The sequence below is a fragment of the Callorhinus ursinus genome, unplaced genomic scaffold, assembly GCF_003265705.2.
Source record: "Callorhinus ursinus isolate GAN/ISIS: 27379988/994484 unplaced genomic scaffold, GSC_fseal_2.0 scaffold1, whole genome shotgun sequence".
NCBI classification, from domain to species: Eukaryota; Metazoa; Chordata; class Mammalia; order Carnivora; family Otariidae; genus Callorhinus; species Callorhinus ursinus.
In genome coordinates this window covers 63,366,694-63,379,160 of record NW_027397063.1, presented here as the reverse complement: position 1 = coordinate 63,379,160, position 12,467 = coordinate 63,366,694, and the positions used below count along the sequence as shown (strand labels likewise).

The following is a 12,467-nucleotide window of genomic DNA, read 5'->3' as shown; positions in this document are numbered from 1 at the left end:
AGGTGGTCATTTGACTATAACTATGTGTGTATTAATACACACATATATCTCAATTATTTTATACACCTAAATTAATGTAATTTATATGTCAATCACATCTCAATGAAAAAAATACAGATATCAATGCATAACACAGAATCAAGCAATACAGTACAATATTACCTGTGCACCAAGATCCTTCATGTAAGGCCCAAGTTCACTAAATAGATCATACCCTTGATGGAAGAAGGCCAAATGGGCATACATAAAAGATAACATCTAGTAAGAAAAAAAAGTTTAGCATTTTAAAATCAATTCTTAAATATCCTGAAATTTTTAAAAATCTTAATCTTATCTAATGTTTAAAAATTATTCCTTAGAACTGAGTCATTTTTCTTAAAAGAGTATTTCAGAAATATTTGTGAAGTGAGAATAAATAATATTTAAAAGAAATCTCTAAGTGGTTTAAAATTTTAAAAACACCCCAAATTTTAGTTGTTTAGATTATATCCAGACGATCAAAATTCACATGGTAATAATTGAAAGAATCAAGTTTTCAATACTTTCACACCATCTTCCCAGGTAATTATAAGATACCATATTATATGCCTTTCAACCAAACTCACTGGCAAAACTTTAAATTGCAAATAAAACATTAGAAAATTAGAAGAGGAAATATGAAGCTCTCAAAATAAAACAATCACACTTTATAACCGACTAGGATCACTAAACACAGTCCAAAGTAGGGGAATGCTTATTTTTTTTCTCAAGATACTGAAATAAAATGAGTCAACAGACTTTGCCAATATGGAGGTTTCTGTATATTCATTCCCAATATCCAAAAATGTTGCTAATAGGTTAAGATTTTTTCCAGGTTTTCCTACATTTTACCTATTCATGAGAGAAAAATCACCCTTATTTTTATTTGTCATTTTTATATGGGAAGAAATTTAATTCAATCATAATAGTGAAAGAATCCTCCAAACATCCATGTTTATTTGTAGCAAGATGAGACATCTGTTTAATTTCCTGAAATTTAAAATAGGTCCTTAATATTCAAGAATGCTTCAAAAGAAAATTTTTTGAAGAGAAAAACCAATTAAAGCACAAACACAAAAGGACAAAGCTCAATAAAAGATTATTTTGTAATTAAATTAACAGTAGTTATGCAACTTTATGAGTGTAATAAAAAAAATTATATAAAAAAGAGGGTGAAAGATGAACAGCTACAACTACATAAAAATGTAAAACATGCCTGCACATCAAAACATATAATAAACATATTAAAAGATAAATGATAAACTAGGAAAACACATATGACAAAGGGTTAATAGTCTTAAATATAAAAGATGTTACAAATCAGTATGAAAAAGATGAATACTTAACAAAAAAACAGGGAACACAGAGGCCAAAAAATATACAGAAAAAAATTCAAACTCATGCATATTTAATACAAACTCATTTGTATTAAAGAAATGCAAAACTGAACAATGACATGACATTTTCTATCTACAAAATTATATGTAGAGTAAGAGAAATTAATACCCAGTGTTGGTAATATAGTTCACTTTCACATACTACTAGTGGAAATGATGTATAACTCTTAAAATTTACCATTATTTTTTAAAAGTTTTAATAAATGCTTAAACCCTTTGACTGAGTAATCTCTTGTCTTAATCTATCCTAAGGAAATAATATTATTTATTAGAATGATCACTATAATGCTATTCTTTAAAGTCAAAAAACATGGAAATTACTTAAAAATCCATTAATGGATAAAACTAATTTATGGCCTAGTCAATTGATCTGCAAACTATATCTAGCCCTATCATCTGTTTTTGGATGGCTTATGAGCTAGGGTTTTTACATTTTTAAATGTTTGAAAGACAATGAAAAGAAGACATGAAATTCATGACATGTGAAAACTATATGAAATTCAAATTTCCATGTCCATAAGAAAAATTCTTATTAACACACAATCATGCTATTCATTTACATATTGTCTATAGCTGCTTTCTCATTACAACATCACAGTTAAGTAATTACAACACAGACCACAAGGCCCACAAAACCTAACATATTCACTACCTGGCCCTTCACAAAAAAAGGTTGCATACCGCTAGTATATTCACATGGTAGAATTCTGTATGGCCAGGAAAGCCATTGTTAAATAAAAAATACTCAATAACATGTGATGATTTTGTAGTTACTATCAAAAGAACAAAGTTATAAAACATATGTAACAATGACTCCTATTTTGTTTAAAAAAATTAAATGCAATTTTAAAACACACATACACATTCACATACATACATGCCCATAGAAAGAGAGGAAAAAAGATGAAGATATATGCCAAGATATTAATAGTAGTTCTCCCTTGGTAGTAAGATTTATAAGTGTTTAAATTTTTTCTTCATCCATTTTACTTTCCAATTTTCTACAATTAACACATATTACTCTCAATCTGGAAAAGGAAGTAGAGGTAAAGAGCAAGTACAATGTACTTTCCTGATAAGAAATAACATAAATATAGAATTTAGGGAAAAGCTAGGTGGGGACAAGAATCAAAAGCAATTTAGGCATACCCTTTCAGGGGTACAAAACACTTCAGTGAACAGAGAGGAAAAATTATTTCTAAGGTTCTCAAAATGTGAAAGAGTGCAATGTCATACCAGTACCATCCCATGTCCACTTCTTTGTTAGCTTTAAGGTTTTAAAAAATGGTCAAATGAAAAAGTGGCCATAGAGGCTCAGGGAAAACCATTATCCTCAAATTTCACCCCATTTGTTTTCAAACGGCACTCTAAAGAACAAACCAAAAGGATGAAAAATCATCAATAACCCGGGAGGAAAAATTCTCTAAATGATACTATTTATGCATGCCCTCAATCTCAAATATTTAAATGTCAATTATTAAGGAGCTCACAGTGTGTTAATAGAGGAGATACACATAAATAACTGTAACATGAAGGAGACAAAAAAGTGGTTAAGTGACATAGGAGAAGTATGAAAAGATCTGTAAGATTAATTCTGAACCTGGAATAAACATATTTACATATATATATACACACACATAAATATACACATATATGATGCTGCTTTAAACGCTTATATATGTACACTTAGATGATATTAAAATGTTGAAAACATCATTTCAATAAATATCTTACTGATTTTAGGATTTCTGATCTCCTTTTTGATTGAAGGACATTAATCTGAGGGAAAATACACTTGGTTAATTACCCATGCATTTATTTTAAAAACTAATCTACAATGCAATATTGTAAAATTTGCTTTTTCTGATAGTTTGATACTTTTCCAGAAAAGTAAATAAAATCAAAGTTCAAGTTTTTCACCCTTTGACCCACGTTTTGCAAAAACAGTTAAGACAAACATACCAACAAAACTCTCATCTATTTTCAACTCAAAGAAAAACTGGCCACGCATAAGTCATAGATACTGTAGTGATAAAACTATCACTCTGATAGACATATCAATTTCTTAGAATTCCATCTTTTCCCCATCCTCCTTATCTAATTGCTCATCTAGACCCTTCAACATGTATCCTTAATGCAAATTCTCATCAATTTTTGCCACTACTACCAAACACCATCTTATCTTTTCTAGACTGTTGCAATAGCGTATGAACTTGTCTCTCTGTACTCTTGACTCTCTACAATCCATCCTCCACACAGCAAACAGAGTGATCTTTTCAAAATATAAATAAGATTATACTATGTCCAACTTAAAACCTTCCAACTTCCTCCTGTAGCCTTCATGGCCCTCTGTGATATCACCTCTCTAACCTAGTTTTCTATTACTTTCCCCTTTCTGTGCTCCAACCACAATCCAAAACTACTCCCACCTCAACACTTTCAAACTAGTTGTTCTGTCTTCATGTCATAACTGTCTGCCCAGATAGGCATAAGGCTACCTGTTCCAATCAGGTCCCAGCTAAAATACTATCTCCTCAAAAAGGTCTAAGTAGGCCCTATGTACTCTCTAGTACAACAACCCTATTTATTTCCTTGATAACATTCATAACTATCTTATATTTTCTTATTTACTTATGTCTCTTCCCTGGTTAAAGTGTGAGCTCCATAAGATCAAGGTCTTGCCTTATTCCCAGCTGCATTCCGCAAGTGGTACATAGTGAGGACTCAATAAATATTTGTTAACTAAATTAACAGACCTCAAATAATATTTTAATTAAACTAAACTTACTGAAAGATCAGTAAATTATGAAAGTTGCCTTTGTGGTATCTCTCCCAACTCTGGAAATTCTTAACAAATATTTTTTTTTGTCTATTATATATCAGCTTAATGAAATTAATGTTTATACAAAAAAAGAATCATCCACTTTTTGCTAATATTGTCAAAAGATTACAGAATATCTTCCTTTTTGATATGTTCTTCCCAATGAATATTCTGCCTATTTTACAAGATAATTTTAAAGCACTGATCAGAAAACTAAAAACACACCAAGAAAAGTCCAAATAACTATGCTTGATGAGCACTAATTTCCTTTTTATGTCTGTTTCAAGGCCTATTCAGTTTTGAGAACTAAAATATTAACTTTCAAATGCTCTAAGTAAAAGCAGAGGCTGCAGATAACCTATTATTCAGACTTTGAAAAATGCCAAAAGTGCTTCTGTTTTATGTATTTTTTTATGTTGGGCAATGAAAATAGCATGTACTTGGGAAAAAAAAGTAAATTCAAATATTTAGAGAAGCTAAAGCATGACAGACTTTATAAACTTGGATATTACTTACTACACCCTAAAATAGCCACTTTAGCCATATAATAAAATGACACAAGAGTTCTTATCAGAAAAATCAAATAAGGTAATAGTTACAGGGGACATGGGGATCCTAACTTAAAACTACTGGATGAGCACTAAATGAAATGGATAATTTATTTTCCAACCACTAGAGGGAAAGAATATAACCTAGGAGTAGAAAAGAGATATAAATACATAATTATAATAAATGTGATTAAGTGCTCTAACAGCAATGTGTATGACAATATTATGACAGCACAGAAGAGGCAAAGGCAAGGACGATTCACTTTGCCTGGAGAAACTTGTATAACTGACCCAGAACAGAGAACAAAGTGGTAACAGGACAGGGAAGAGCAATGCAAGAAGACTAATTTTTTGAGAACATCTTAATACTCTAGATAAGAAACAATAAAGACTGGTGTTAGGGCTGCAGCAGGGGTAAGAAAGAGCAGACTTAAGAGGTACACAGACCTTTTTTCTTTTTTTTTTTAAGAGTGAGAGAGTGTGCACCAGCGGGGCGTAGGGGAGTGGGTCACAGAAGGAGAGGAAGAGAGAGAATCCCAAGCAAGCACCACGCCCAGTGCGGGGCCTGACTCAGGGATTGATCTCACGACACTGAGATCATGACCTCAGCCCAAATCAAGAGTCAGATGCTCAACCAACTGAGCCACCCAGGCGCCCTAATACACAGAACTTTTTAAGGCAGTTTTGATTGTTAGACAGAGCAGCTGATGATGAGAATATCTGATGTAATTCTCCATGTGACTTTCTAGGATTGAGTAAGAGGGTGTTGGCATTCAGTTAGGTAAGGGTAAAAAGAAGCCATTTGGAAGAAGGCAGTTTTCAGTTGTGGATCAAAAAGAAAGAGGGATATCTGAGAAAAATAGATTTTGTCATCTATACATGATGGTAATTCAAGCAAGGGGCATGAGCCTTTCAGGGAAATCAAAAGGTCAGAAAAGAATAGGACCAAGAGGGAACCCTGAAAAAGAGGTTGAAAAGACGGACAAAGGAGAGAAGCCCAACATGGACACTGAGAAGAAATACAAATTAACAGAAGTTAAGAAACAGAAGCTAAATAGAAGTTAATGCAACCTAAAAGTGGTTTGAGATAAATCAAGACAAAAGTATATTTCAAGAAAGAGAGTGCGGTCCACCATTTCAGTGAAACACAATAGTCAAGTTGGTTAAGAATTAAACTGTATCTAATGAGTAAGACCTTAGCATGAGCGATGTCAGTGGAATGGGATAGGAAGACAGAATTCATCCTACCGCAGGAAGTGGACTAAATGGAAGAGAGCTAATGGGAGAAAGGAAATACAGAGCATTCCATTCTAGAAGATTCTAGTTAATAAATGGAATGCACTTCATTGAGGTTTATCTGAGGTGCGATTATTGCTAATTGAAAACCTTAACTTCCTACTTACCGAATAGAAACTTAAAAAAAACTTAAGTCATTTTCTACTGTTTTGCTAAGTTTTCTAAGTAGTTTTTAATCACTAATTTGTATATGGTTACTTATTATTTTTTTAAAGAAATAATCTGTGATTGCTAGTTAACAATCTCTGGGGACTCCACTGCTGTTTTGTAAAAGGAGATTCAGACAAACTAATTTCCTGAGCTTTAAAGCTTTCAACTCATGATATATAGGAACACATCAAGTACATGTGAAATAATGTACACTTTGCCTTCACTTTTCATGTCTCTTGAATCCCTCTGGAGACCTATCACATTCAAACTGATTTCAATTATACATAGGACCACAAGATCACCAGGCAACTTACCAAATACTGATCTCTAATTTTAAAAAATAGCATGTAATGCAATTATGAGAACACCACTTCTAGAAATATTTTTCATTTGTCAATATGGTATGCCTTAATACCTCTAAGAATCTACTCTAAAGAAATAATCAGAAATGTGGCAAAAGATTTATATACAAAGATGTTATTATCATTTACAATTATTGAAAACTATATTTTCACTATTGCCAGTAAAAACTGGCAACAATGTCTGATAAGCAGTATTAATTAAATTAACCTAGCAACTCCACAGAATAAAATAAAGCGATTAAAATGCTTTTTACAACATTTAAAAATGTTGTTAAAAAACATTTTTAATGTTTACATTAAGTATCATGTTAAGTGAAAAGGGGAAGAAATCAGAACCAAAGGTATACACATGTACACACACACATTTATGTGCATACACAGATATACAGACAAGTGAAAAGTCTTCACAAAAGATCATGGCTTAATTTTAGACTCAAAGAAACAGTATTAGTTCTTCTCAGTGTAATCACTCAAAAGTAATGACATATTTAGTAAGCATTTTTTGAAAACATATAATAAATATACCTGAAGTACATAGTCGAGGGCTATATGTCGAAAACATTTTCTTGTTGCTGTCAGAATGTTCGTGGCTTCTTCAACTTCATGCTGTTTGTTTCTTTGTACTTGAGCATTTTTTACTAATGCATTTTCTTTTTCTTCACTGACTTTTTCAAATTGCTTCTTGGCATCTTTGAATTTTCTAAGATCTCTAAAAAATAAAAACAGGAAAACTTCCATAAATCCTACTGTGGGTGATCTACAAACCACACTTTAAGAAATATCACTCGTTTCTTGTTGAGGGAAATTACTGGGCCAAAGGGCATGAATATATTCTTAAAACACACATACATACAATCTTTGATAAAAAAAACCGCATACCCATAAAGGGTAATGGTTTCCATTTCAGTATTCTGAAACCCTTGATTCATTAATGATCTTAGATAAGTACTTTTTTCTACCAGAGAACCAGGCAAAATGACTTGAAAACAAATGATTTTAAAATAATAAAGTAGACCCGAGAAAGACTTTAAAGTCTTTGTAAGAAGCCATAAATTTTCATGCATACATTCTATAAGGACATTCTGAACGTTAGTCTATTATTTGGGAAGAATCTGTGAGATATCACTACAGGACAATAAATTCTAACCTACTAAACGGCAGTGCACTATGTTCATGAGATGTGCTACTTTTTATAGCTTATAACTTCTATAATAATCCTGAATACTGTATCATAACCAACTTTATCTGTAATTTTATGTATTCTCAGTCAGGAATTAAAAGAGAAAAACTGAATTATTAATGTGGGAAAGGAAAATGTTCCTATCTGGAAAGTTCAGATGTTTTTATTTCTAGTTCAATTTTATTTCACATATAAAATGGGATGAATGTGACACAAAAGGATCACATGTAGCAAAAAAAACCATGCACTTTTATGATTCATTCTCATATATTCCATTATATTCTCTTCAAAGAAAAAACCATATTGAGACAATGGAAAACTTAGTCTCCACTATAATAACTAATAGTATTTCAACCACTTTTGGGATCTGCTTTGATTTTGAAAGGTCATTAAATTATTTTTTAATCTATAACAATCCTAGTTATAAATCCTGAATACAAATTTCATAGTATAAATGATTCACTGAAAGAAATGAAGTCTGATTCCCTTATGGAGTAATTCAAGAGGAAATGCAATATACACTTCACAAAGCAACAAAACAAAAACTCCAATATTTTCAATAAATCACAATTCATATAATTCCTCTCAAAAGATAACCAACTCCCAGATGTGATCATGAACTTGTTGCTTTTCTTTTCTCTTCACTGCACTTGACTTACTCTTTAACAAAGTTCTGAAGCTGTGCTTTAATTGATCTCTGAGTTTGGTCAAATAGGATCTAAAAGATAAAATGAAACATTACACAATTAGAAAAGTAAACAAAAAATAATTTTCATGTAGGTTGATAAATAACACATACTTCCACCAGTACTCCAATTCTAATAACACCTATATTTCTTATTGAAGACTACATAAAAATAAGCATTTAAAAAAGAAACTGAAACTGATTTTCAAGCGAATTTCATCTGTCTAAAAAATAAAATTATTTCTAATTACAGGGAAAATCAAATTTGCATTACTATTTAAATAGAATGTTAAAACAATAAAGCAATTTATTGCCTTGATTTTCATTCAAGCTTTGAAAAACAACCTGAAAGAGTAACACAAATTCCACTTCATTTACTACAGGAATTTCTTACTTTAACATATCAAAACACTTCAAGTAAAAACAACTCCAGAACTGCCTTATATCTTAGTTAGAGATTACTCATTTGGCAAGACCTAGGTATTTAAATGTTTTACCTTCTTAATTTGAGTAAACATTATATAGTCCTTTAGGTTCAATGACTGCTAAGACTAGAGACAAGAATAAAGTTTTATTCCTCGTGACAATATTTTGCCCCACTTAAAAAATGCCACATGTTAAACTTTAGTAGCTCTATGTGTGGGAAATTTCACTGGGCTTGTCATGGAAATTCTGAGTATTTTGATAATTTACAGATACTCTACATTCAGAGATGAACAGGCACAAAAATCAATATTCAAAACAAAAAAAAATCCTGTACCCTTCTCATTAAAAACAGTACCAATTTCACTCTCTCTGAAATCTTGCTACTAGCAAAGTCTCATGTTCTTGCCTATACACTAAACACCAACACCACACACACACACACGCACACACACACCACACCTGAACTGAGTACTACAGGATTTAAAAATATGACAATTTACATCCAGACTGAAAGAACTGTTTTCTGTAATATGTTAAACCCAAAGTAGTAAATCCAAATTAAGCAGAAGAGAGGAAATAATAAAGATGATCGGAAGTCAGCTAAACAGTATCAGTAACCCAAACTCAACAAAAACATAAGCCAGTTCTTTCAGAAGGTCTATAAAGTTGATGAACCTCCTGCCAAAGAAAAAATTTTGAAAACAGGAACTTCAGGGGCAACTGGGTGGCTCAGTCAGTTAAGCATCCGGCTCTTGATTTTGGCTCAGGTCAAGGTCTCAGGGTTGTGAGATCAAGCCTCACATTGGGCTCCACGCTGGGTTTGGAGCCTGCTTGAGATTCTCTCTCTCCCTCTCCCTCTGTCCCTACCCCCAGCTCTAAAAAACCAAAAAAACTTCAAATACCAAGAAGGAGAGAGATGACAACACCAAAGACTCTACAAATATTAAAAGGAATAACCAGGGGAACTGGGGAATAATTTTATGCCTATAAATTTAACAGACAAGATGGGTTAATTCTTTGAAAGACAAAAACTACCAAAGCTCACTCAATAAGAAATCAATAACCTAAACAGAATTAAAGAAATAGAATCTATTAAAAACCTCCATGTCCTATAAAGTTTAAAGCTATACGTACATAAAACTTAGCAATCCCACTCCTAGGAACTTGCTCAAGAAAAAAGAAAACTTAGATTTACACCAAAATCTGTATGCAAACATTTATAGCAATTCCATTCCTAACTGCCAAAAACTGGAAACAATCCAAACGTCCTTGAAGAAATAAACTTTGGTACATCCATGCAATGGAATACTACTCAGCAATAAAAAGGAACAACTATTAATACATACAACAACATAGATGAATCTCAATGGATTTAGCTAAGTAAAATAAGTCATATTCAAAAGGCTACAAACTATATGATTCCATTTATATGACATTCGGGAAAAGATAAAACTATAGGGATGAAGAATAAATCAGAAATTTCTAGTGGTCGGGGGTAGAAGGTACTAACAACGGAGTAAAATAAGGGTATTTTTAGGGTTATTGGAACTGTCATGCATCTAGATTGTGGTATGGAGATCCAACCATATGTGTTTGTCAAAATTCATAAGGCTAATTAATAGTATTTATCACAGAATTAGAAAAAATAATCCTAAAATTTGTATGGAACTACAAAAGACCACAAAGATTCAAAGCAATCTTGCAAAAAAACAAAACTGGAGGCATCACAAGTCCAGATTTCAAACTCTACTGCAAAGCTATAATAATCAAACAGTATGGTACTAGCACAAAAACATACACAGAGAACAATGGGACAGAATAAAGAGCCCAGAAACAAACTCATATTCAATTAATCTACAATAATGGAGGCAAGAATATACAGCAGAGAAAACACAGTCTCTTCAGTACATACTGTTGGGAAAACTTGACTGATAGATGCAAAAGAATGAAACTGGACCATTTTCTTATATCATACACAAAAATAAACTCAAAATAGATTAAAGACCTAAATGTGACATCCGAAACCATAAATATCCTGGTCTTAGTATTTTTCTGAATCTATCTCCCCAGGCAAGGGAAATAAAGGAAAAATAAACAATTGTGACTACATCAAATTTAAAAGTTTTGCACGGTGAAGGAAACCATCAATAAACTGAGAAGGTAACATACTGAATGGGAGAAGATATTTGCAAATGATATACCTGATAAGGGGTTAATACCCAAAATACATAAAGAACTCATACACAGGGCACCTGGGAGGCTTACATGGTTAAGCATCTGCCTTTGGCTCAGGTCATAATCTCGGGGTTCTGGGATCAAACCCTGCATCAGGTTCCTCACTCAGTGGGGAGTCTGCTTCTCCCTTTCTCTCTCCCTCTGCGACCTCCCTTGCTCTTGCTCTTGCTCTCTGTCAAATAAATAAATAAAATCTTGAGGGGCGGAGCAAGATGGCAGAGGAGTAGGAGACCTGGGTTTCGTCTGATCTCAGGAACTCAGCTGGATAGGGATCAAACCATTCTGAACTCAACAGGAGATCGAAGAGAAAAATAGCAACAACTCTCTAAACAGAAATGCGACCACTTTCTGGAAGGTAGGACGTGCGGAGAAGTGAATCCGAGGGGATATTCAGGAGGATAGACGTCGGGGGAGAGGGCCTCCGTCGTCGCTTCTGGCAAGTGAGAGCGCCACGGAGCACAAAATCTGAACTTTTAGAAGCCGGCTCCGCCAAGGGACGTCGCTCCAGTGGCTAAGCGGGGGGTGGAACCCTCGCGGGACAGTGTGGTCTCAGGACCCTCGGGGTCACAGAAAGACCGGGGGTGCCTGAGTGCGGCAGAGCTCCCAGGTATCAGAGCGGGGAAGCCGGGTGCAGAGAGGGAGCGGAGGCTCGGGCTCTCAGCTCGGGGTTGACATAAACTGTGATCCGCGGCCCAGTCCGGCCACTGCTCCTCCAGCAGGGACCCAACAAGCGACAGAGCCGGGAAGACTCCCCTTCCTCCCTGGGGAGGAGCAGCGCGGGAGTGCACCGCAGGGATCTGCTGGGTTTGGAGATTCCACACGGGGTCGGGTGCCAGAGATAGAAATGCTCGGTCACAGGCCGGGTGAGCACGCAGTGCGGCCGGAGACCAGGGACATGGCAGTGACTGACTGCTTTTCTCTGGGGGCGCACTGAGGAGCGGGACCCCGAGTTCTCGGCTCCTCCGGGGCGGAGATTAGGAGGCCGCCATTTTCACTCTCGTCCCCCAAAGCTGTACCAAGAGCTTGCAGGGAACAAAAGCTCCTGAGAGCAAACCCGTGCTTAGCCGGGACAGACAAGGGCGGGGCAACTCCGCCTCCGGCAAAGACATTTGGGAACCACGGCAACAGGCCCCTCCCCCAGAAGATCAGCACGAAGAGCCAGCAAGCAAGACCAAGTTTACGGATCAAGGAGAACGGGAGAACTCCAGCGATAGGGGAATACTGCACATAGAATTCATGGCTTTTTTTACCATGATTCATTAGTTTCTCAAAGTTAATTTTTTAAGTGTTTCTTATTTTTCTTTTTCCCTTTTTCAACCAACATCTTATCAATCCCTTTTTTAAAAAAA

At 34.6% G+C, this 12,467-nt stretch overlaps 1 protein-coding gene across 2 annotated transcripts in view; it reads right to left on the bottom strand.

Moving 5' to 3' along the window:
- ACAP2 (ArfGAP with coiled-coil, ankyrin repeat and PH domains 2) overlaps positions 1–12,467 on the bottom strand; it is a 144,406-nt gene that overhangs the window by 50,120 nt on the left and 81,819 nt on the right. For both annotated transcript variants that reach the window (XM_025876382.2, XM_073895254.1), the window contains exons 5-8: positions 8,432–8,490; positions 7,118–7,301; positions 3,150–3,194; positions 163–258 (exon numbers count right to left, since the gene is read on the bottom strand). In XM_025876382.2, the coding sequence (XP_025732167.1) occupies positions 163–258; positions 3,150–3,194; positions 7,118–7,301; positions 8,432–8,490 (384 nt within the window). The remainder of the gene's footprint in view (positions 1–162; positions 259–3,149; positions 3,195–7,117; positions 7,302–8,431; positions 8,491–12,467) is intronic.